This window comes from Oncorhynchus mykiss, chromosome 2, assembly GCF_013265735.2.
Source record: "Oncorhynchus mykiss isolate Arlee chromosome 2, USDA_OmykA_1.1, whole genome shotgun sequence".
Taxonomy (NCBI): Eukaryota; Metazoa; Chordata; class Actinopteri; order Salmoniformes; family Salmonidae; genus Oncorhynchus; species Oncorhynchus mykiss.
This window is the reverse complement of record NC_048566.1, coordinates 36,874,482-36,901,826: the sequence shown is the minus strand read 5'-3', so window position 1 is coordinate 36,901,826 and position 27,345 is coordinate 36,874,482. Positions and strand designations below refer to the sequence as shown.

General features: G+C 42.1%; 1 protein-coding gene across 1 annotated transcript; it reads right to left on the bottom strand.

Annotated features, from left to right (window-relative positions):
- Positions 1-3,074: 3,074 nt before the first annotated feature.
- LOC100499584 (akirin 1(1b)) lies at positions 3,075-27,345 on the bottom strand. Its single transcript, NM_001195162.1, is given in 5 exon segments — positions 3,075-3,150; positions 3,335-3,406; positions 3,895-4,023; positions 7,135-7,278; positions 27,109-27,345. Coding segments are annotated over 5 exon segments (561 nt in total). The 5' UTR covers positions 27,314-27,345; the 3' UTR covers positions 3,075-3,139.

The following is a 27,345-nucleotide window of genomic DNA, read 5'->3' as shown; positions in this document are numbered from 1 at the left end:
CATCACGGGAACAGTTGTTTACCAAGTTACTATCTCCCGACTTAAACACTAAAGATCTCTTACATAAATAACAGTCAATAATAAATTATTACCTCACCAGTCTCATTCTGATCATTGCATAATCCTTGGATATCTGCATAACCCTAACCTAAGTGACGAATCAACGATACACAAATTGGCTTAATTATTTATTAACTAACTAACTAAATCACACAGAATATGTAAACACACACAGCATAGGTTATTGATTACATACATAATACAATGAAAACAGGTCCCTAGGGGACTCACAAAAGCATGACCGATTGGTTACGCAATGGAAAGGGGAGGGGTATGCAAGGAGAGGGAGAGACAAAGAGCCAACTTCTCACACACATTTGGAAGCTACGCTCACGGAAAGAAATATGAATACTTCGCACATGAACGACCACTCCATTCGGAAAAAGAAATGCAATATATATTTACACGTAGATGTCTTTCTCTGTCGTCTGTTGAAACCACTCGATCCGTCTATGGGAAGTGCTTCAATGGAAGTCTCTGGTTGTCCACCAGAGGTCACAATGTCCTTCCTAGTTGTAGGCCTTCTTCTGTTCTGGAGTGTTCTGTAGAATGGATACTTCAGGTGTACCACATGGAGTTCAGAGGGATCTGTCCTTCCCTCTCATCTTTGGTTGAATGTCCTAGGCTACTTTACATGCAAAGTTTCATGTTTTGGTCTGGTTTACAAAGGTTCTAACCATTTCAATGTGTGGACCTCGGCCTCACGTTCTCTGGTCTCAATGGTTGATTATTCAGGGTACAGCTAGGATCACTTTGCACGCCGGCAGCAACCCGGCATGTTTTGGTCTAATGTAAATTTCGTTAGCAAGTCCTTTTAAGCACTCTGGTCTTTGGGGCGTTCCATCACGCCAACACAATGTCTGGGCTCACGTGGGCATGGTTACTGACTGGGCCCAGGTTTATATGAAACGCCATTATCTCACTTAGAATGGCTAAAATCATACTTAGAAGAAAATCCCTAAAAAAGTAAGAGATAAAAATAACAAATAATTAAAGAGCAGCAGTAAATAACAATAATGGGGCTATCTAAAGGGGGTACCGGTACGGAGTCAATGTGCGGGGGGCACCGGTGTCGAGGTAATTGAGATAATGATGTACATGTAGTTAGTTATTAAAGTGACCTATGCATAGATAATAAAAGAGTAACAGCAGAGCGTGGGGGGGGCAATGCAAATAGTCTGGGTAGCCATTTGTTCAGGTGTTCAGGAGTCTTACAGCTTGGGGGTAGAAGCTGTTTAGAAGCCTCTTGGACCTAGACTTGGTGCTCCGGTACCGCTTCCCATTCAGTAGTATAGACAATAGTCTATGACTAGGGTGGCTGGAGTCTTTGACAATTTTTAGGGCCTTCCTCTGATGCCGTCTTGTACAGAGGTCCTGGATGGCAGGAAGCTTGGCCCCAGTGATGTACTGGGCTGTACACACTACCCTCTGTAGTGCCTTGCGGTCGGAGGCCGAGCAGTTTCCATATCAGACAATAATGCAACCCGTCAGGATGCTCTCAATGGTGCAGCTGTAAAACCTTGTTTGAGGTTGCTTCTCAGCCAAGGGACTGGACTCACTCACAATTTTGCCTAAGAACACAGCCATGAATAAAGAATGGCACCAACACCTCCCAACCATCCAGGAACAGTTTGGTGACAAACAATGCCTTTTCTAGCATGATGGAGCACCTTGCCATAAGGCAAAAGTGATAACTAAGTGGCTTGGAGAACAAAACATTGATATTTTGGGTCCATGGCCAGGACACTCCCCAGACCTTAATCCCATTGAGAACTTGTGGTCAATCCTCAAGAGGCAAACAAAAACCCACAAATTCTGACAAGCTCCAAGCATTGATTATGCAAGAATGGGCTGCCATCAGTCAGGATGTGGCCCAGAAGTTCATTGACAGCATGCCAGGGCAGATTGCAAAGATCTTGAAGGGTCAACACTGCAAATATTGACTCTGCATCAACTTCATGTAATTGTCAATAAAAGCCTGACACTTATGAAATGCTTGTAATTATACCTCAGTGTAACATCTGACAAAAATATCTAAAGACACTGAGGCAGCAGACGTGAAAATGAATATTTGTCTCAACTTTTGGCCATTTGTACTTTACTCCGTTCATCTTTCCCTCAATCCTGACTAGTCTCCTCGTCCCTGCCGCTTAAAAACATCCCCATAGCAAGCTGCTGCCACCACGCTTCACCGTAGAATGGTATTGGTACTGCCTGTTTTGGTTTTTGCTCTGACATGCACTGTCAACTGTAGGACCTTATATAGACAGGTGTGTGCTCATTTCCAAATCATGTTCGATCAATTTTATTTACCACATGTGGAGTCCAAGTTGTAGAAACAATGGAAACAGGATGCACCGGAGCGCAATATCAAGTCTTTTGCAAAAGGTATGAATAAGGTCTGTTTAGCTTTAATAAGTGTAAATAAAATTGATGTATTTACCTAATTTTAGAACAAGGCTGTGTCGTAACAAAATATGGAAAAAGTGAAGGGGTCTGAAATATTTCCGAATGCACTGTAATGGTCTTCAACTGATTATGCAACCTTAAAGCACATGCACTGCACAAATAAACCTTCATTGACAAAATACTAAGTCATTTACTTGATAATTAAAAAAGACCTAACAGTTTGTTCAACAATGCATAACAAAGTCATTGAGGGAAACCATTTTAAATCACAGAAATTTTATTTTCAAAAGAATTCCACATCCTCAGGTAAAGAGTTGGAAAAGAAAAAAAACCTGGTTGGATGAGGCCAGGGGGCTTTAGTAATACAGCTTCTGCAGAGGGGGCAGTGCTGGCAGGTTATAATACAGAAGGATCAGAAAAGCCACTACAGCACTGGGGAGAACGACAGAGCTGCTTTCGTCAAAAATCCAGGGCAATAGCATATCTCGAATCATTACACTTTCTTCTGATTCAATAGCGTTTTGGCCAGCAGACAGTTTGACAAAAAATAAAATAAAAATGGATAAACCATGGCACCCAAAAAGCATTAAAAAAAACACAAATCTAGTTGAGGAAGGGGCAGTAGAAGAGCAGCCATCTTGTGAGAAAAGCTGGTACGTCGATGGGGAATTCAAGAGACATCTGAAACAGAGGGATGAATAATGGATGAAAACAGCATGAAGACAGACATGAGATGACAAGATAATGCATTAGAACTCTGAACAGAGAAATCTATTTTATGTGGCTGTAGGGATTGCTTTGTTTACTCTTCAGAAGCAAATTTGTGCATGGGTAGAATGTGAAGACTGAAACTCCTGATACTTACAACTAGCAGGCCTTGCGCCGTATCTTCGCATGATCTGGTCTTGTGTGAATTTCACAAAAGATTCGTATTGTTCTGTAACAGAAGATCAAAACTGTGAAGGTGCAGATTCAATTACCAGATATACATCAACACATATTGGTGTCCTTTCTACATGTGATGCAAACAGTTGATCATTCCAGTCAGAGCAGATTTATATTCTATAAACATTAGCAGTCTTGGCTAGTAGTGTCTAGTCTATAAATTCATATCTACCAAGAGCAGCCCTTAATTAAACAAAAACAAAATCAGCAGGACATTAGATAAAGGCATGAAATGTGTTCTGGGGGAGCAGCAAATAGGCCTCTCCTATTGCACACAGGGTGCCATAACATTTAAGATTTTTCTTAAGACAGAAGGAACAAACTAAAGCCATTTTAACACTATCGTGTTGACCCGAACCACTCCACAGTTGATGTGCAACCATGCCAGCTCAGCTTGTTTCAGCTCGGTTTGGCTAAGCAATGTGAAAAGCCCTTTTGACTGAGGTTTAAGGATGGTGATATGCAATGTGCTGTCTGTACCTGCAAGTTTTGTGTTGAGGATCTGTTCATACTCCTCCCGGATCTTCTCCTCATGGTCTTTGAGCAAACGCTCGCACAGGTAGCTCACCTGCCTCAGTGTGAACGACGGCTGGTCCTTCCTCGAGGCACCTGGGACACAGTGAGATTTTACAAAGGCTGACGTCGCCCAGGTCAGAGTTTACAATGTCCTCTCTAGGAAGAGATGGCAAGCAAGAAATTGTTGCGCAGACGTTTGTCGCCTTCGACTCAGCAGCAGCCTAGAGCACTGGTTCCCAACCGGTGTGCTGCGTGCCTTGAACTCAGGTGTTCGGCCATGGGTGGGCATAGGCCCACCTACTGGGGAGCCAGGACCTGCCAATCAGATTGAGTTTCTACCCACAAGAGGGCTTTATTAGACAGAAATACTCCCCAGTTTCAGCTTTCCAGGTGGCTGGTCTCAAACATGAAAATGGCACCTGGTTGCATCTGTATCTTGTTTTAAGTCTAGTGCGCTCCGGCTGTTACATTTGTATCACTTGAGGGGCACGCGTCACGAGCAAAAGGAATTTGTATCATTTTACTTAGTCTGTGAAAACCATTAGCTCAGGCAAGTCTGATTAGGCTTTTATTTGTATATACACATGGCTCTGGGTTAGCTATTCCAGAGCCTCTGCTATAGAAACAAACATGACGGTGTCCGTGGTTGCAACTTCAGCCCAAAAGAAACAGTAAAAAAAATAAAAATTACCAGAGCTTAATTTTCTTATTTCTTGCGCAGATTCTTGGGACGCTCCTTAGGGGTACAAACAACTTAACCATAATGAGTAAGGAACTATCAAAATATTTCAAATAAACCCTATATTATTATAATAAAAAACATTTGTCACAGAAAGTAGATGGCTTGCAGAATGAATCAGATGAGGTCATTACCTCTAAATAAATGAATATGGACATTAGGTGTGCCGCAGAATTTAATATTCCATCAAGGAGGGTCACATGGCACGAACGAGGCCCCTCGTGACCTTGGAGCTGGATCCAGGGGAAGGCTGAATGATTCATACCCTGGGCTTTTAAGTGTACTTTGACCCATTTCGAATCTGACCAAAGCATTCATAAGCTAAATTCCAGGCAATAGTCTCCGAACTAGGAGAGAAAACTATACAGTGCCTTGCGAAAGTATTCGGCCCCCTTGAACTTTGCGACCTTTTGACACATTTCAGGCTTCAAACATAAAGATATAAAACTCTATTTTTTTGTGAAGAATCAACAACAAGTGGGACACAATCATGAAGTGGAACGACATTTATTGGATATTTCAAACTTTTTTAACAAATCAAAAACTGAAAAATTGGGCGTGCAAAATTATTCAGCCCCTTTACTTTCAGTGCAGCAAACTCTCCAGAAGTTCAGTGAGGATCTCTGAATGATCCAATGTTGACCTAAATGACTAATGATGATAAATACAATCCACCCGTGTGTAATCAAGTCTCCGTATAAATGCACCTGCACTGTGATAGTCTCAGAGGTCCGTTAAAAGCGCAGAGAGCATCATGAAGAACAAGGAACACACCAGGCAGGTCCGAGATACTGTTGTGAAGAAGTTTAAAGCCGGATTTGGATACAAAAAGATTTCCCAAGCTTTAAACATCCCAAGGAGCACTGTGCAAGCGATAATATTGAAATGGAAGGAGTATCAGACCACTGCAAATCTACCAAGACCTGGCCGTCCCTCTAAACTTTCAGCTCATACAAGGAGAAGACTGATCAGAGATGCAGCCAAGAGGCCCATGATCACTCTGGATGAATTGCAGAGATCTACAGCTGAGGTGGGAGACTCTGTCCATAGGACAACAATCAGTCGTATATTGCACAAATCTGGCCTTTATGGAAGAGTGGCAAGAAGAAAGCCATTTAAAGATATCCATAAAAAGTGTTGTTTAAAGTTTGCCACAAGCCACCTGGGAGACACACCAAACATGTGGAAGAAGGTGCTCTGGTCAGATGAAACCAAAATTGAACTTTTTGGCAACAATATAAAACGTAATGTTTGGCGTAAAAGCAACACAGCTGAACACACTATCCCCACTGTCAAACATGGTGGTGGCAGCATCATGGTTTAGGCCTGCTTTTCTTCAGCAGGGACAGGGAAGATGTTTAAAATTGATGGGAAGATGGATTCAGCCAAATACAGGACCATTCTGGAAGAAAACCTGATGGAGTCTGCAAAAGACCTGAGACTGGGTCGAAGATTTGTCTTCCAACAATGATCCAAGACAATGATCCAAAACATAAAGCAAAATCTACAATGGAATGGTTCAAAAATAAACATATCCAGGTGTTAGAATGGCCAAGTCAAAGTCCAGACCTGAATCCAATCGAGAATCTGTGGAAAGAACTGAAAACTGCTGTTCACAAATGCTCTCCATCCAACCTCACTGAGCTCGAGCTGTTTTGCAAGGAGGAATGGGAAAAAATGTCAGTCTCTCGATGTGCAAAACTGATAGACATACCCCAAGCGACTTACAGCTGTAATCGCAGCAAAAGGTGGCGCTACAAAGTATTAACTTAAGGGGGCTGAATAATTTTGCAGTTTATGATTTGTTAAAAAAGTTTGAAATATCCAATAAATGTCGTTCCACTTCATGATTGTGTCCAACTTGTTGTTGATTCTTCACAAAAAAATACAGTTTTATATCTTTATGTTTGAAGCCTGAAATGTGGCAAAAGGTCAAAGTTCAAGGGGGCCGAATACTTTCGCAAGGCACTGTAATTACTAGAACGTGGCAGATAGTCGCATTCAAGTCAATGGTTTCTCAAGTGATGCAGAGATCTAAGGAGGAGTCACTGCAGATCCTGGTTCAATCCCGGGCTCTATCACAACTGGCCGTGATCGGGAGTCCCATAGAGCGGCGCAGAATTTGCCCAGCATCGTTCAAGTTAGGGGAGGGTTTGCCAGGGGTAGGCAGTCACCGTAAATAAGAATTTGTTCTTAACCGACTTACCTAGTTAAAAGTTAATTAAAAAAAATTAATTGTTTGTGTTTAGAGACATCAAAAAGAAGAGGGCACCGACTTGAGCCAATGGTATCTATAAAAACGTATACCGACTCCAAGCATCATTATGTAACGCCTGTGGCTGAAATTTTTGGGGTTTGGATTACCGCTGCGTGCCCACACTGAACACCATATGAGTGGTGATGGGGTTTGGCAGGGGACTCAGTTGTTTCTCCCCCCCCTCTCCATCTCTCTCACAGGGTCTCACCTGGCGGGGAGCTGGGGGCAGTGAGGGCGGAACTGGGGGCATCGGTGGAGCTACAGGCAGCCTCACTCTGGTTGAAGGCCCCCTCCAGCTGCCGTCGCCTCTGGTAGCGGCTGTACTCCTGACGGATGTTCTGGAAGATCTGCTCTGTAGAGGGGACAGAACACAGGGGACACAGTCATAAACAGGGCCGTGAACAACCAGCACTCAGGACAAATAATGCCGGGACCACTAATATGAAAATGGTGCCCGTCTAGTTGATTTTAGAAGACAAGCCACAGCCTGCCTTGAAAGCACAAACATAAGAGGTGACAGTTTATTTTAGATGATCTTTGATCATAGCAAACCAGCCATGTCAGAAAGCTAGAAACATTCAGCTTCTGAGAATGCCAATGTGTTCCAAAATTGCATGTTGTTGATCACTACAAGCTACAATCATGCTATAGGCCTAGTAGGCGTAGTGTTCAATGAGAGCAGAATGTTTTCCCTCAAGCCTAAATGAAGGTCCACAGCTATGCACACATCCTGTGAGCTGCAGTGTTCAGCTGATGTGGTTTTCAAAACAAAACGCACTAACAGGAAGGAGCGCTTTAAAGCTGGGTGAGGCTAACATCAGCGACAAACACACCAGCTGTGTCAACCCCCACAGCACACTTCCTCAAAAATAATCCACCCCTTCTGAGATCCCATGACTGGCAAGAAGAGGCAAAGCAGTAAGTTTCAGTTTCACTTCTTCCTTCAAATCTTTCAGGAATTGTGCGAATCCATAGATGACTAGGAGACAGTCAGGCTTAACAGGTCTTCATGTCTGAGAGGCTAAATAAGCCAAGACAAAAATAGTAGACCGCTTATCTTGTACCAGCACGTCCGGCAATAACACAGCAAGAAAACTACTCTAATATTTGACGCACAGGTCTACTTGGCAGTGGTGCTAAAGCTGGAGACCTTTGTTGACAAGCAGGAGCAACAAGCACAAAGCAGAGTGATTCATTTAAATAGATCTTGGTGACATCTGACTGCAATAGAGGGCAGGAAGGAGCATGAAACAGGGCACTGGCCTGCCATGCTACAGCCTCCTTTCCAGAGAAACTGGGTTGGGTTTCATCCTCCAAGGTCTTTGATCACTGCATAGCTGGGCCTCAGCCAGGCTACATCCCTATGGCACCTTATTCTCCATGTAGGGCTCTGATCAAAAGGTAGGGCACTACGCTATGAAGGGATTAGAGTGCCATTTGGGATGAGGTAATCTAACATAGCAGGCATTAAGGAAAAACACCACAGTGGAGTTCCCACATCCGGTTTTCAGCAGAAAAGGTAGCTAGGTTGAATTAGCATTAGCCCTGAAAACCGGATGTTGGCAACGCTAAGCCTAGGGACGAGCCTAGAGATCTGTACAGAGCTAGGCCCTACATGTGCTCAAGCAGTGGTGGAACCCACTCTTTTTAGCCTAAGCAGTGGTACTACAACTAAAGCCTTGACTTAACTCCAGGGCCAATTCCAGTATTCAGCAAACAACCCTGGAGGAAGTAGGTAGCCCCTAATCAGTGAAGACTTTTCTTGGCTAGAGTCCATATCCCACTGGAAACCATTTCAAATCAGAGCCACTAAGATCTGGCACCTCACTTGCATAGGGTTTTGACTAGGCTAAGAACATCAGCCAACATACAAAGACAAAACTAAACCCCATCAACCTGGTGCTAAACTGAAATTTCACAGATTGGGTGTAAAGTTCAAAGATATATTAGAAACGAAAACAAGAAAAAAAAACATGTTTAGGCTATGCCGTTCCCCTGACCAGTGTTGATAGCCAGAGTGTGACGTAACATCCTTATTCCACCTCAAAGGGCCATCTAGGGAGACCTGCCTCACTTATCTTGGGTTGAGAGAGCAGCAGCCATATCAAGTTAAGAGCAAACATGCATGTCTCTGTGAGCTGTTCTGAGGGAGAAGCAAGCCAGCATTCTCAATTCATATTTCTTCACCTCCTCAAAATGCATTGTAAGCAGTAGTCTGAGGGGAGAGACATATTGAATATTTACGTCCAATGCGCTCTGAGGCAAGGAGAGAGCGGAATCTAGGCAAGACAAACTGTAAACTAGCTTTTCTCAGATGCCATTTCGAGAGGGAGGTAGCTAGCCATGTGACTGACTGGCCGGCCATGTATTATCAAGCTGGAGGCTTCAAATTTGCAGAGTACACCACCACAAGAAGAGCAGGACAGGAGCAGCAAGGGAGTTGATGAGCTGAAGCCTTCCTGTGTTAACAATGCAGCGAGAATCTGACAAGCAGTGTTTATTTAGCCACTGCTAAACGTTAACTTAATAAAAGCTGTACTTACCCCAGAGACAGGAGTATATGAAAGGGGCTTGCTTCCCCTTTGAACAGTTGTTTGGAGGCATGACTCAAATGTTTCACGTTGCTGCATGAACATACTCGTTGAAAGGCCACTGTGTGAGATTGTCTGCCAATGCTACCCCAAATAGATTGGTGCAATGATCTATTAGCTTGAGCATCACATTGTTTATCTAAATAGCTTACCTACAATGAGGTTTAAGCCCAAGTCATAAGGTTTGGTTCTTTATGTCAGTGCCATGACCGCAAAAGTCACCGGCATCTCAATTCCTGTAGGCTACATTTTGAAACACTCCATTTGATACAGGGGTGAAAGTAGATTTCATTTCTTCCCGGTACGGGACCTCCTATGTGTGCATTAAATAAAACAATTTAATTAATTAATAGGGATTCTATGTAATTCTAAATCGGATCTCTGTGGGCCTCGTCGTAAAAGATATCATTTAAGTTTTTAAATGAATTACCTTTAATGTAGCATAAACAAGTCATGATATTTGCATCTGATTGTCAAACAAACCACTTAAAAAAAGGGCTCCTTTACTAAGCTATAAGGGTTGCAAAGGGTCATAAACATTCCGGTAAATTTCCATGGGAAGTTAGGCGTGGGAATTTGGATTAAATTAATCAAAAAAGTTAGCTGGAAGAGATTTCTGAATGTTCTGCGCTCAGCATACACCCCTCCAACCAGACATGCTTTGTCTACTCATTTGCTGGATGTAGAGATCAAGTGAAGGTCAAGCAAATCATTAAGAAAGCAGACTATTGCAATCTGATGGCTGGTCGAATGTTCGTAGGCAAGGAATAATTAACTACATCTCCACCCCTCAACTAGTATTCTACATGAGCACAGACAAGGGACAGACACACCCATCTCTACATTGCAGATGAGCTGAAGGCAGTCAATGACCTTGAACCACAAAAGGTATTTGCACTGGTGACAATGCTGCGAACGTGAAGGCTGCTTGGTCTAAAGTGGAGGAGTCCTACCCTCACAGCAATTAGCTGTAATGCTCATGCATTGCATCTGCTCCTCAAGGATATTATGGCACTAAAAACAATGGATACACTACAATAGAACCAAGGAAATGGTTAGGTATGTGAAGGGTCATCAAGTTATAGCAGCAATCTACCTCACAAAGCACAAAGTGAGAAGAATAAGAGCACCACATTGAAGCTGCTCATCAACACCCATTGGGGTGGTGTCATGTTTGACAGTCTCCTTGAGGGGAATAAGTCTCTCCAAGAAATGGTCATGTCACAGTCTGCCAATATGGACAGCCCCATCAAGAGGATCCTCCTGGATGATGTATTTTGGGAGAGAGTGGTAAGCAGCCTAAAATCTATAGCTGTAGCCATTGCACAGATTGAGGGAGACAATGCCATCCTTTGATGTTCAGACTCTGCTTGCAGATGTAAGAGAAGAATTCCGTACTGCTTTCACTGCTGCTCTAAGCAGAGGAAACTGCAGTTCTGAAATACATCAAAAAGCATGAAGACTAGGATTCCGCCTGAATCCCATACACGCAGCAGCGTACATGTTGGACCCCAAGTATGCTGGCAAGAGCATCCTGCCTGGTGCAGAGCTCAACAAGGCCTATGGTGTCATCACTACAGTGTCTAACCACCTTGGCCTGGATAAGGTTCTTGGCAGTCTAGTGAAATACACTTCCAAGCAAGGGCTTTGGGGTGGAGATGCAATATGGCAGTCGTGCCAACATATCTCATCAACTTTGTGGATCGGAGGCTCTTTCCCGGGTTGCCATTATCATCCTCCAAATACCACCAACAGCCGCCTCAGAGCGCAACTTGTCCTTGTTTGAACACACACCAAAGCACTCAACAGGCTGACCAATACAAGGGTTGAAAAATTTGTGGCCATACAGGCAAATTTGAGGCTTTTTAAGCCTGACAACAAGCCATTCTCAACAAGGTTGGAAAGTGACAGTGAAGATAAGGCTTCAGAGTCTGATGTTCAAGAGGTGGACATTGAGGTCCAGGGAGAAGACATGGAAGCCTGAGAGGAAGACAGTCTAGAAACACAAGCTTTGGTTATCATTTCACAGATGTTTCTCAAATGTATGTTGAAAACATTTTTGGGAAATGCGAATATTCCCTTTTTGTTTTTCAGGGAAATCATCCCATGTGAAGAGTCAACAATTTAATTAAAGTTCAATTTGTAACTAAATAGTTTTTTTCCCCCTATTGGAAGGATTTAATAATTTGCAATTATGTCTACTTAAGGTAAAATGTCTCCATATATGGTAAATATATCCAATGCAAAAATCACATTTAAAATGGTAATAATTTGCATATATTTCCATGGAAAGTTTCCATCTTTGAATATTCCCCAAAATGTGCAACCCACACACATTCATCTACTTGCAACATATTTCCAGCATCCAAAAACTGTTGAATGGAAATAGACACCAGTTAGACAATACACCACCAAGTGTAATGACATTTTGCCAATTGTCATTAGGCCAGAATTCATGCATCCACTGCTGTCCACACACATCGGCCATTCATCTCTGCCTTGGCAAAATGTCAGTATTCTCATCAAACCACATTGCATTTGAGCAAAAGCTATACCACCCATTTAAGTCCATTTGCTAATTTCTCATGCCTGTGACATAGTTGGCTAATGACAAATAAGGGTGTAAAAAGCCTAGTTTATTACATTTTGTTTCAATTATTGTGATATGCTGATGTTACACCAGTATGGCGTACCTCCGCTATTTATTTGGCTGGGACACCATACTGGACCGTTTTACTTTCACCCCTGATTTGATCAAGCGCATTAAGTTGACAAGAGACACCCTTTTCCGAACCAGGGTATATCTGCACCTGGGTGTGCTGTGCTGAATGATCTCAGAGCACCAGGGTAACCTTTTGAGTGACAAGTGAACTCCCTCCCCTACCGCCAGTCACCAGAATACCGATCTTAGGGTGTTGCCTAGCAACAATGACCCTGCCACAGCCAGGCCAAAGCAATCAATCACAGACTTCCTGCGCGGGGGAAAAGCCTCAGCTAAAAAGCTCAGGGAGAGAACAAACAAAAACAGTGTACAAGGCAAGAGATAGGCCAGATAAGTTGTACGTGGGGACGACGGGTGGCGGTGAAGAGGAAAAACAGGCCGTCTGACTCATTTCACCCTCCATTGCTGAAGTATAGTGGGGGGACTTAGACTCCAAAGCCGCCAGGAAGAAGGCTGTATTGTGAGTCAGGCCAAGTTGATGTAGCAAAGACCCTCTTAAAGTATAGACATAATTGGTTGCTACTAGAGCATGACTATGGGTGGCAACTGGCCACAGGGCTTACCAACTGAAGTTAAGGTATAATGAATTGAAGAAATTCTGGAGAGAAGTACTAGGCTAACGCTGTGTTGAACATTAGCACAAAAGTAGGTCAGGTTGCAGTATTCTTCAAAAACAAACCAGATTAATTTATTGCCCATTAAGGTAAGAACCTGGAAGGTAATCTTAAGAAATTCTGCACGTAGATCCAAATCAACTAAGTTACCCCCTGAAGACATCTGAGCTGATGCCATCTGTCATGACAATACAGCACATGTATTACAAGTAGGGATGTGAACGTGTTCAGTCTGTTTGTAGAATATTCTAGCCTATTCATTGATAGGCCCTACTTTACTGAAGTTGCGAGCCAAGAAATGCAAGATATAGCATTCCAATGCGAGATGCAGCTTTTGAGTGCCAATAGATGGGCCTAGTGCACAGTTCTGACTGGCTGCCTAGTGGCCGACGTGCCTATACTGTGTCCCTCGAGAGGAAAGAGTTGTGTGTTCTCAGAAGTACAGCAACTAAATCAGTCCCCTCCATTCCAAAAACACTGAATCTTAGGAGTCGATTCCAAATCTTGACACTGAGAAATGGGAGTCGACTTACTGGACGGGGACAATAGTCATCCATCTATGGAGAAACAAAGAAATGCAATTATACGCTTTAGAATATACAAATCTGGTTATCATATAAAAATGGTTTGATCTTTCCTCTATACAAAAATAAAATATTTTGAGTTCGGTGACAAACCATACAAGTTACTGGCCAGACAACTTTGAAATACAGAATTCAAAGTTAAACGTGTAACTATGGAAATTACGCTCTTCTCCCACGGACATCAATGACAGATTCCCATCTAAAGCCGACATTAACCCTTTAATCATGCACAACTTTTTGGAAGACTTAATCTCCCTGCCCTGAACCAGGAAGATTTTAACTTCCAGAATAAAGAAATCTGAGAAACAATTAAATATCTAAAAGAGTGATAAGACCCCAGGCCCAGATGGATTCTATAAAACATTCAACAACATTCTCTCCCTACCTGCACAAACTGATTGTTCAGGCCAAAGACGATGAGCTCTCCCACCTACTTTGAATTAGGCAGTTGTTACAGTTATACATGAAAGGGAAAGCTCTGGAAGTAGGGTCATACAGTCCAATACAGAGCAGAAGATCTTTGCAAAAAAATGCTTAGCACTTTAGTGGGCAAATTGGTCCAGTCGGACCAGACCGGCATTATCCCAACAGAAACTCATTCATAATCTCAGGCGCCTCTTCAACATTGTATTTCTCAGGTTACCCAACGATGACCTTGCCGTTAAATCTCGATGCTGACAAAGCCTTAGACCAAGTAGAGTGGTTCTACAGAAATGTAATATTGGAGACGGGTTCATAAAATGGATCCAGCATCTAAAGTGGGGCAAAAAAGTATTTAGTCAGCCACCAATTGTGCAAGTTCTCCTACTTAAAAAGATGAGGCCTGTAATTTATCATCATAGGTACACTTCAACTATGACAGACAAAATAAGAAAAAAAAGCCAGAAAATCACATTGTAGGATTTTTAATGAATTTATTTACAAATTATGGTGGAAAATAAGTATTTGGTAACCTACAAACAAGCAAGATTTCTGGCTCTCAGACCTGTAACTTCTTTAACTTCTTGTGACTCAAACCCGGATCCGGGAGCGTAATCATAGCCTCAAACTAATTAGCATAACGCAGCGGACATAAATCTTCCTATTCATGAAAATCACAAATTAAATATATTGAGACACAGCTTAGCCTTTTGTTAATTACACTGTCATCTCAGATTTTCAAAATATGCTTTACAGCCAACGCTAGACAAGCATTTGTGTAAGTTTATCATAGGCTAGCATAGCATTATGCCCGGCTAGCAGCAGGCAACATTTTCACAAATAAGAAAAGCAATCAAATTAAGTAATTTACCTTTGAAGAACTTCAGATGTGTTCACTCAGGAGACTCCCAGTTAGATAGCAAATGTTCCTTTTTTCCAAAAAGATTATTTTTGTAGGCGAAATAGCTCCCGTTTTGTTCTTCACGTTTGGCTGAGAAATCGACCGGAAAATGCGATCACTACAACGCCAAACTTTTTTCCAAATTAGCTCCATAAAAATCGACAAACGTTGTTTAGAATCAATCTTCAAGATGTTTTTCACATATCTATTTGATAATATATCCGTCGGGACAATTGGTTTCTCATTAGAAGCGATTGGAATAATGGCTACCTCAGTACTTTACGCAAGATTTTCTGCTGGAGCCATCATGTGACCACTTGCTCAATGTGGTCCCTTATGGCTATTCTTCAACATAAATGCGTAAAAAGACGTCACACTGCTGTAGACGCCTTGGGGAATACGTAAGCTCATTCGTAGCCCATTCACAGCCATATAAGGAGTCATTAGCATGCAGCGCTTTCAAAATATGGGGCACTTCCTGATTGGATTTTTATCTGGGTTTCGCCTGTAACATCAGTTCTGTTGCACTCACAGACAATATCTTTGCAGTTTTGGAAAAGGTCAGTGTTTTCTATCTAAAGCTGTCAATTCTATGCATAGTCGAGCATCTTGTCGTGACAAAATCTCTCGTTTAAAACGGGAACTTTTTTTATCCAAAAATGAAATACCGCCCCCAGAGTTCGCAGGGGGACACGTTTGGCACTGCAGGATTTGAGTCCCTGGCGGCGTAGTGTGTTAATGATGGTAGGCTTTGTTACTTTGGTCCCAGCTCTCTGCAGGTCATTCACTAGGTCTCCTCGTGTGGTTCTTGGGATCATTTTGACCCCACGGGGTGAGATCTTGCGTGGAGCCCCAGATCGAGGGAGATTATCAGTGGTCTTGTATGTCTTCCATTTCCTAATAATTGCTCCCACAGTTGATTTCTTCAAACCAAGCTGCTTACCTATTGCAGATTCAGTCTTCCCAGCCTGGTGCAGGTCTACAATTTTGTTTCTGGTGTACTTTGACAGCTCTTTGGTCTTGGCCATAGTGGAGTTTGGAGTGGGACTGTTTGGAGGTTGTGGACAGGTGCCATTAATACAGGTAACGAGTGGAGGACAGAGTAGCCTCTTAAGGGCGTATGTGGCCCGCAACCTGGTTCAATACTGCCCACAGAATCATGTTCAGAGCAAAGAATTTGCAATAGTAAAGTTTTGAAAAACGTATTTGTTATTTAAATTAAAAGTCCAACGAATACTCACCTTTGTGTAATGATTTAACTCCCACCGCTTGTGGGAGATTTATTTTGAAGGCACGTATAATTAACTGCATGAGGACAGACAAATTTCTAGCTAGCTACTATTTGTTTCAAATAAAATTAAACAAGGAATACAGGGTGTTCCAGCAAAAGTGGACATTGAAATATTTATTTATTGAGATATCAGTGAAAGCTGTGTGCAAAGAGATCATCAGTGCCTTGAAAGACTACAATTTGTCCCGAGACGTTCAGACGAAGCATGCAGAGAAATAGGAATGTCTGAGTAGAGGGCAAGTGCGTCGAAAGACTTGCTTTCAGTTGCAAAAGCAGCAAGGACTTTCACAAAACTGCATTCAGCAAAACGACAGAATTGCGAGAGCTAGCTATGTACTGTCCCACAACTAATTGCTAAACATCGCAAGCCATTCGCCCAGGGCGAATTCATTCAAGGTTGTTTAATTGACTGCAGCAATACTTTGCCCTGACGAGCGGTTTGAAAATATTCCCGTCAAGACGGCGCAGTTGTTGATATTCTTACGAGGCATAACCCCAGACTTGGAAATTACAGAGGAGCTTGCTTCAGTGCAGTCAATGAAGAGCACAACCACAGGGAAAGATTTATTGGAGGGGTTTAATAAGTGTGTGGCAACGCTGGGACTGAGTTTTGAAAAGTTATGCAGTGTGACTACTGATGGGTGCCCAAATTTGACGGGGGAAAAAAAAGAAAAAAAAAAAAAAAAAATTGGTCCTTTGGAAAGGAACCAAGATCAAGTAGCTGAGCTGAACCCAGGTGAGAAAATTATTTTCCTGCATTGCATTATTCATCAGGAGGTGCTCTGTAAAAGTGTTCTGAAAAATGACCCATGGTGTGGATAGCCACTAAAGTGGTGAACTTCATAAGCTCAAAATCTTTGAACCACAGGTAGTTTGTCTCACTGTTCGAAGAAAGAGTCGGGTCATGCAGATCTCTACCACACAAACGTGAAACGGCTGAGTTTGGGGAAGGTGCTTAAAAGGGTGTGGACCTGAAGTCAGATTTCGGAGTTTCTGAAAATGTAAGAAAAATGTGGATTTCCCTCAACAGCAAGATAAATAATTGTTGGCTGATTTTGCCTTCACTGTGGACATCATGGCACTCATGAATGAACTGAATTCCAAACTACAAGAGAAATGTATTTTTGCACATCAGATGTACAGCCTTGTCAAAGCCTTCAGGGGAAAAATTACTCCTCCTGATGCCCCAAGTAGAAGCCAACAATTTCACCCACCTTCCGACACAAGTCTGTTCCCTATCAGATGACCAGCGGGAAAAGTACACATTGCTGCCTCGTGCTTTGAACGGTGAGTTCATCATTGAGGATTTCAAAGTGTTGGAAAATGACATGCTGTTGGTTTCCACTTTCACCTTCAACGTGGAAAACACTCCCACTGACCTGCAACTTGAGCTTATCGATTTTCAGTCTGATGCAGAGATTGGAGAACTATCCAAAACAATAGCACTGACGGGGTTCTATACATCTCAAACAAAAAAACTTCCCAAAGATTAGGAGTCATGCTCAGAACATGTTTGTACTATTTGGGCCAACCTATATGTGAACAGACATTTTCAGTGATTAAATGACAAGTCAAGGCACAGATCATATCTTACTGACTCTCAGCAATCCTGCGCATAGCGACATCAGAAAATATACCCGACTTCACTGCTCTAGTCAATGCTCAGAGACTTCACTCCTCACACTGAGTACAGTGCCCTGCGAAAGTATTCAGCCCCCTTGAACTTTGCGACCTTTTGCCACATTTCAGGCTTCAAACATAAAGATATAAAACTGTATTTTTTTGTGAAGAATCAACAACAAGTGGGACACAATCATGAAGTGGAACGACATTTATTGGATATTTCAAACTTTTTTAACAAATCAAAAACTGAAAAATTGGGCGTGCAAAATTATTCAGTCCCTTTACTTTCAGTGCAGCAAACTCTCCAGAAGTTCAGTGAGGATCTCTGAATGATCCAATGTTGACCTAAATGACTAATGATGATAAATACAATCCACCTGTGTGTAATCAAGTCTCCGTATAAATGCACCTGCACTGTGATAGTCTCAGAGGTCCGTTAAAAGTGCAGAGAGCATCATGAAGAACAAGGAACACCAGGCAGGTCCGAGATACTGTTGTGAAGAAGTTTAAAGCCGGATTTGGATACAAAAAGATTTCCCAAGCTTTAAACATCCCAAGGAGCACTGTGCAAGCGATAATATTGAAATGGAAGGAGTATCAGACCACTGCAAATCTACCAAGACCTGGCCGTCCCTCTAAACTTTCAGCTCATACAAGGAGAAGACTGATCAGAGATGCAGCCAAGAGGCCCATGATCACTCTGGATGAACTGCAGAGATCTTGGGAGCTGAGGTGGGAGACTCTGTCCATAGGACAACAATCAGTCGTATATTGCACAAATCTGGCCTTTATGGAAGAGTGGCAAGAAGAAAGCCATTTCTTAAAGATATCCATAAAAAGTGTTGTTTAAAGTTTGCCACAAGCCACCTGGGAGACACACCAAACATGTGGAAGAAGGTGCTCTGGTCAGATGAAACCAAAATTGAACTTTTTGGCAACAATGCAAAACGTTATGTTTGGCGTAAAAGCAACACAGCTGAACACACCATCCCCACTGTCAAACATGGTGGTGGCAGCATCATGGTTTGGGCCTGCTTTTCTTCAGCAGGGACAGGGAAGATGGTTAAAATTGATGGGAAGATGGATGCAGCCAAATACAGGACCATTCTGGAAGAAAACCTGATGGAGTCTGCAAAAGACCTGAGACTGGGACAGAGATTTGTCTTCCAACAAGACAATGATCCAAAACATAAAGCAAAATCTTCAATGGAATGGTTCAAAAATAAACATATCCAGGAGTTAGAATGGCCAAGTCAAAGTCCAGACCAGAATCCAATCGAGAATCTGTGGAAAGAACTGAAAACTGCTGTTCACAAATGCTCTCCATCCAACCTCACTGAGCTCGAGCTGTTTTGCAAGGAGGAATGGGAAAAAATGTCAGTCTCTCGATGTGCAAAACTGATAGAGACATACCCCAAGCGACTTACAGCTGTAGTCGCAGCAAAAGGTGGCGCTACAAAGTATTAACTTAACCTTTCTGATCTCCCCATCCCGGATCCGGGATCGTGAATACAGACTCAAGCTCATTACCATAACAAAACGTTAACTATTCATGAAAATCGCAAATGAAATGAAATAAATATGCTAGCTCTCAAGCTTAGCCTTTTGTTAACAACACTGTCATCTCAGATTTTCAAAATATGCTTCTCAACCATTGCAAAACAAGCATTTGTGTAACAGTATTGATGGCTAACGTAGCATTTAGCATTAGCATTCAGCTGGCAACATTTACACAAAAACAGAAAAGCATTCAAATAAAATCATTTACCTTTGAAGAACTTCAGATGTTTTCAATGAGGAGACTCTCAGATAGCAAATGTTCAGTTTTTCCTGAAAGATTATTTGTTTAGGACAAATCGCTCCGTTTTCTGCGTCACGTTTAGCTATGAAAAAACCCCTGTATCCAGGATTGTGTAAATCTATCAGCAAGCTCATTAGCACAACACAACGTTAACTATTTATGAAAATCGCAAATGAAATGAAATAAATATGCCATCTCTCAAGCTTAGCCTTTTGTAAACAACACTGTCATCTCAGATTTTCAAAATATGCTTCTCAACCATAGGAAAACAATCATTTGTGTAAAAGTAGCTAGCTTGCGTTAGCATTTCGCGTTAGCATCCAGCACGCAACATTAACAAAAACATAAAAGCCTTCAAATAAAATCATTTACCTTTGAAGAACTTCTGATGTTTTCAATGAGGATACTCTCAGTTAGATAGCAGATGCTCAGTTTTTCCAAAAAGATTCCTTGTGTTTTAGAAATAGCTCCGTTTTATACATCACATTTGGCTACCAAAAAAAATCCGAAAATTCAGTCCTCAAAACGCAAACTTTTTTCCAAATTAACTCCATAATATCGACTGAAAACATGGCAAACGTTGTTTAGAATCAATCATCAAGGTGTTTTTCACATATCTCTTCATTGATACATCGTTCTTGGACACATGCTTTTTCTCAAATGGTAAAGTAGAAGCAGCTGGCAATTGCGCACCGAATTCGACGCAGGACACCAGGCGGACACAAATGTAGTCTCTTATGGTCAATCTTCCAATGATATGCCTACAAATACGTCACAATGCTGCTAAGACCTTGGGCGAACGACAGAAAGTGTAGGCTCATTCGTTGCACAATCACAGCCATATAAGGAGAGAATGGAAAACAGAGCTTCAGAAATTCTGCTAATTCCTGGGTGATGCATCATCTTGGTTTCGCCTGTAGAATGAGTTCTGGGGCACTTACAGACAAAATCTTTGCAGATTCTGAAACTTCAGAGTGTTTTCTTTCCAAAACTGTCAAGAATATGCATAGTCGAGCATCTTTTTGTGACAAAATATCGCGCTTAAAACGGGAACGTTTTTTATCCAAAAATGAAATAGCGCCCCTAGAGCTCTAACAGGTTAAGGGGGCTGAATAATTTTGCACGCCCAATTTTTCAGTTTTTGATTTGTTAAAAAAGTTTGAAATATCCAATAAATGTCGTTCCACTTCATGATTGTGTTCCACTTGTTGATTCTTCACAAAAAATTACATTTTTATATCTTATATCTTTATGTTTGAAGCCTGAAATGTGGCAAAAGGGCGCAAAGTTCAAGGGGGCCGAATACGTTCGCAAGGCACTGTAGTTTAAATGTAATGTTGAGCTCTGTGTTTTTGTGCATACCTGTTCACAAGAGTTCTGTCCGTGGTGCCGAATGCAGTGTACTTTTCCCTCTGTAGTTCGCATGTTAAGTACAATAAGTAGCATATCTGGGAGTGATTTATAGTAGATATATCTGCCAGTCATACACATGTATTATAATGGTCTCTGGCCCTCAATTGCAAAAATATATTCTAATGTGGCCCTCCATGGAAAATTGCCCAGGCCTGCCTTAGGAATGATATGGGTCCGCTACCTATAGTGAGGAATCCCTTCTTTGCACCCTCTAACCTTGATAAAACTTGAACGATGGGGAGAGCTAGGGATCAATACCATAAGGGATCTATATATAGAAGGGACCTTTGCCTCCTTTCATTTGCTGAGGGAAACCTATAATCTTCCCAGAAGTAACTTATTCAGATACCTACAGATTAGAGACCTAGAACATATTCCTACATCTGGAAAGGCTAAACCTTCCATGTTTGACAGTTGCGTCAATTTGTCCCACTTCAGGCAAACTGATATCTGGTCTATATGACGCTTTCAAACTGTTAGCGCACCCTCTACAGATGCCATTAAGGCAAAATGGGAGGAAGAGCTAAGCACTGACATTTCTGTACCAGACTGGGAAGATATCTTGGGAGTATAACCAACCACACACCCTAAATTAACTCCAGACATCCAAGATCTTACAGATTGCACTCTTCCAAAAATTAGAGGTGCATAGGATATAGGGGGATGTATGATAAATGTCATGCTGTGGAAGGTACACTACTCCACCGCTATGCTCTATCCTGCATGATTATTGGTGTGGAATTTTTGGGATTCTCTGAAGTTCTGGAGACTGACTGACCAGATCTACTGCTGATCATCCTGGGAGTCTCAGAAACCCTATACAGATTAACCAAGCCCCAACACCAACAGATTTGTCTCATTCTGGGATTTTTTTTTTTTTAAATGTATTGTTTTGGAAAAAGGAGGAAGTTCCCTCTACCAAATTATGTCTCAGTGATTTGGAAAACATGATATATTTTATATTTCGCCACTCATTTGGACCATTCCGGGTTGTGAAATTGTACATTTCAATGCACTCTCACCTGTGATCTTTCCATCTACCCTGGGGCAACATGTGCTTGCCCCGTTATCCTAGCAATAGGGGGGAGGGGGGTGTCCTTGTTCAGATTTTTTATTTTACCTAGAACTCTGGGTCTTTTTATATCTGTCTGCTCTTTTATGTTTGTATAAGAATTTCACATTTGTCTTCTCTACAAACCTATACACCATTGTGTGTTCAATAAAAAAATATTTGAGCAAAGAAAATGGGAGTCGACGTGGAAAGACTCAAGGAATTCACTCTCCACCACTACATCAGTCACTAACTTTGTAAAAGAAATGGCAGAGAAAGGCACTGTACTGTATGGCAGGCAATACTTTTAAAAATTAAATGAGAAGGAAATGCACCATGAGACCCAAACCGTTGCTGGCCGCGACATTGTGAATGTGCGTGGAATTTTAAAATAAAATGTTTAAAATGCATTTTATCGGTTAACATTTGTCACACCCCTAACTAAAATCACAAGCTATTTGCAGCAGGGATACTGACATATGTAAGGCGGGCAAGACTAAATATGCTGTTTTCTAATTCTTGCAAAAACATTTCAGGTGAACTATATATATTTATTCGATCAGGTTCCCGCATATAAATATCTGGACATTTGGATGGACAAAGACTAAAATGTTTAAAAAACATGGATGAGCTAGTTAAAATTCCAAGATTTAAAGTAGTCTTTTTCAATAGATCTTGGCTCTCCCTAAATAGAAAGCAGATTATACAATGAACTTCCCTGCCAGTTCTGGACTATGGTGACACCAGATTGTAGTAGCAGACACTAAACGTAAACCTTTGGATGCCTTCTACCATAGCACCCTTCACTTTATCACAGGTGACAGTTTTAATACTCACCAATGCATCCTGAATGAAAAAGGTTGACTGGTCCTCATTAAAGTCTCGTAGATCAGTTAATAATTATACCAATCAAGTGGGCTGAAGGGGGAGGAGAACCTGTCCATGTGCCCTGGGAGCGACAACAAAGGAAACCTGATTGGCTTGTGAGGGGGGGAGCGCTGAACAGAAACTGAATTCACTGGAAAACCCACAGCGGAGAAGCTAGCTTGCAAAGAGCTACAGTGTGGCCTCTCGCAGGGTAAAGGTGAGCATAAGATCAGGTATCTGGGCCCAATGTCTGCAGACACACCAACATCTTACATTCCTTTCCCCTCTGCAGCTGCTATGCAGTATGGAATTCAGCAAGCGAGGCGGATACTGAGTAAAATGCCAGTGTGCATGAAGCTGGAGGATAGCTTAAAGTGGTGAAAGAAAACACAGCAAATCAAGGGGAAGAGGCTAAGGCGATTGTGTGATAAGGGTAAACAGCCGCAAGACAAATCCATTGCACACAGGAAGGCAGACAAGACACCTCTTCCGCCATCTGCCCGTTACACAAGCTTCTTCAGCTGTTGAAACCTGCATGTGTGTGAACCTGCCAAAACCCTTTTCTGATTTTTGGGTCAAAAGTGCCATCAGCCTTAGCTTGTGATGGATAAGAGTTTTCTGGATCAAAAGGTGGCTTAGGTGGGGGGGATGTGGTGGGTCCGCTGGCACAGCCAAATTAGATTTTTAGAGACCCTCTTAACAGTGTTGCATTTAAGCCAATTTCTTGCAATTCCACGAAAGCTCATTTAATGGAATTCGAAAACATTTTGTAAAGGAGCGGAGAAGTTGTTTTCAGTTTAAACCAAATTTCCTACGATTCTACACATTCTGCTATGGAGCCGAGAGAGAATAGCCTTTTTAAAGCTAACTTCCTGCATTTTGACATGGCCAATGCAGTTTTATTTTGCTCAAACAATACAATGAATAAATGTACTGTTATGGAATTTCCAATCTACTGTCTAGCTTTATTTCAATGATTGTAGATAGCTATCATCTTTTGAAAATACTTTATATCTGATTTCAGTTTAATTTTACACAGAAAGCGTTAATCCCCATCCAGAAAATGAATACACCCTGTTTGGACATAGGCTTCCCGAAAAGACACTTGGGCAGCTCGCCCAATGATTTCAATGGCAGATAAACCCTGGATACACAGATGTCCCCTTACAAAAGAGAGGGTAAAAAAAATGTATCTATGAAACATGTCATTGTACAAACAAAACAGGCTCAGGACTAGTCTACATGTCAGTTGCACAATCTGGTTCGGTACGATGGACTAGACAGGACCAGGTCAACTGCCTTTGTTTGGCTTTGTCCAGAACTGGGTCGCCAGTCACAGTTCCCCTTTCACGTCCACTATCATAGCCTATGTGAGAACCCACAGTTCAGGCCAAGCACAAATATCTCAAGGATAGATGACAAAGCTACTCCCTAATATCCGCTCACCTTTTTTGATATCATTGTCATTTTGGAGTAACATCGTTAGAGAACAAAAGTGCTTGGGGAATGTTAGTTATTCACTCTGTGGGCATTCAATTAGATACAGTAGAGAAGAGCGCAAACCCCTTTCAAAGGTTGATGGGAGCCATGAAGAAAACTAAAACCAGACCAAAGGTGGGACGCTGGGAGCCATGGGAATTCAGTGTCACAGAATATTCTGAGGGCAGGAATTTTAGACAAATACAGGGATGCAAACTGGTGAGGTCCCAAAAAGGTGATTTCAGAGTCGGGTTGTGACAATAACAACATTGTACTAATGATGTGATACCGGTCCAAGTATCACAATACCAAGTAGTATCATGATACAGGGTTTGTGCCCCTCCGCAATCACGATACCAAGAAGTATCATGATACCATTTGGTTTGCGAACCACCAGGATGCCTGCTCCAGTTCTATACATTCGGCACATGTGATACACAAAAACCTGTCCCTGACATTCACATCTCTACTCAATCCAACACATCGAATACTATTTATCCCTTTTTCCCCTGTGCCTCCCAAATGTCTATATAGCCACAGTATGTTGTTAGCTAGCTAGCCAGGTAACATGACAATACAAGACAGTTTGTCGCAGGATAAGGTAACTTCGGTAATATGGGGCATAACTTCGGCAGTTTTCAGTGACGTAAAGGCACAAGCATGACAGTCACCGTGGTCCGCTTTTCCTCTATGGCAGTGGCAATGAGGCTGCGTGGGAGCAAAGCCTAGTCAGACTGGCCTGCATGTCAAGGGCAAAATGAAAAGATGTGATGCGAGCTGCACCAATAATTAAACAAATGTAACAGAAAATAAAGCACTGCCTGCACACCCCAGCTAAATAACAGATGAAGAAAAGCAGCTGAGTAGACTAATGGCTGGTTCGGGGATGCGGCTGGCTGCTCACAGCTGCCACACGTGATATTGGATGAAAGACTCATTCTGATATGACATATCTGGCATCATACTCTAAACTCTGATATTCTAGTTATAGGACACTTCGAGATGCATTCTGTGCGCAGACATTGAGAGATAAACAGATCTTCCCCCGGTGTGATCACTACTTTATACCTCTTATAGCAAAATGGGTCAAACCCAACCTTACAGATCTACACGATTCACATAGATGACCTATTTTGAGATCAATCTGGAGAAATAAAAACACCTGTTTAGGCGAGTTGCTGTCCAGCGGAGTAGAAAAGGAGAGCTGCACACTGGGAGCTCAGACGCCATGACTTTATAACCAACATTTCAACAGACAAGCTGTCTTCATCAGGGTATAATGACAAATATCAAAATAGTTAATACATTTACATCCCTGTAAATATGTAAAAAGGTGCAACCACTAACTTCCTTGGTTAGGTGCTGAAGGAAAAGCAGTCAATTTAGAAAATAAATCATTTAAAAACAGATCGGCCAGACAAAGACAAACCAGTTCAACAGCGGAGGCATTCACATCAAGACGCAGGCCTGGGTAATGATAAGGGTGGGAGAGCCTCAAAAACAAAATGACCATACAAACTCTGGCCCAGGAGGCAGTCCATCATACACCTTTAGTCGGGGCGCAGGGTAGCCTAGTGGTTAGAGCATTGGACTAGTAACCGGAAGGTTGCAAGTTCAAATCCCTGAGCTGTCGTTCTGCAACAGTTAGTTAACCCTAGGCCGTCATTGAAAATAAGAATTTGTTCTTAACTGACTTGCCTAGTTATATAAAGGTAAAAATTCGATTTGATTCATTGAAATGATGTGACAGGAGCTGCCAGTCCATTGAACTGCAGCAGGATGCAGGGTTTGAATTTAAAAAGATTTACCAAACAAAAACAAAAAAAAATCTGCATGAAATTAACAAGGGGTTCAAAAAAGAGAAAGATCAACATAACGTAATCCTCCAGTTAAAATATTATACACAAATCTCAAAGAAATAACATCAAATGGTGCCAAGTGGGAGCAGGATTTTAATTATGGTTTGGACAGCTGTGAAGATTAGATGCTGTCAAATAGCTCGCCTCTACTCCGGTGACGGTAAATTCAATGAGCTTTGTTGGATTGCAGTCGAGATATCCAGGTAATTAATTATCTTGCCAACCCTGCAGTCCCCCACACTCGCTCAACTCTCACAGGGGATAGATAACATTTTCAAGCGGGTGGAGGCATAAAGCGTTAGAACAATGAACTCAGGCCAGGGAAAACAGAGAAGGTATAACAAAAATTCTAAAAAAACTACCCCCACACTTCTAAACAAGAAATCTTGGACGTTTCAATGCAGCGTTCTACTATATAAAATGAAGTCTGCTCATGGAATAAAGTGGGTTCGATGTACAGCACTAAGTACCTAGCTAGGCAAACTCAACTGGTCATTGCTAACTTCGCATGTTTTAATTTAGTCACACGAGACCAATCATGGATTGTAGACCATGCAAAGAAAGCATGACGTTAGCTAGCTGGGTTAGGGTTGTTATGCAGCTAGCCAGGTTAGCTATCTTCGCAAGCTGACGCCGAAACATGCATTTTTTTGCTTTGTGTCATAGATAACGGTGCTAGCTAGCTAACATGCCAGACAATTAAAATAAACTAATATTAGTCAACGGCTAACTAGTTAGCCCGCTATAATGGTATGTTAGCTATCTGACTGCGTTTAACTACCGAGCAAATGTTAGGCTAGTTACTGTAGGAACCTAACCAGCTAAGTTAACGTTAGCTAACATTAGCTTCTTATAAACCAACCCCCATTATCGCGAAACACCCATTCCATTCCACTCCACCCTAACCCCCTCCCCCATGTCATTCCCTTGAAATACAGCTAAATCTAACTTTTGGCCATTTCTTACCTGGAGTTAGCCTGTGTTCTCCTCCCATAGTCGGGGGAGACATCGAGTGCGATGGGCAGTCAACTGGCGGACGGAGGTTGCACCTTTGAGGGGACGGGGTGCTTGGAGCCCCCGGTAGTGCATTGCACCTTCTACGCTTAGGAGACTGAGGACTGAGTAGGGCCTCAAACTCCATCGAGCGCTTTAACGTAGCTCCACACGCCATGGTGCCTGAGCAAAATAGACAACGAAGATGTA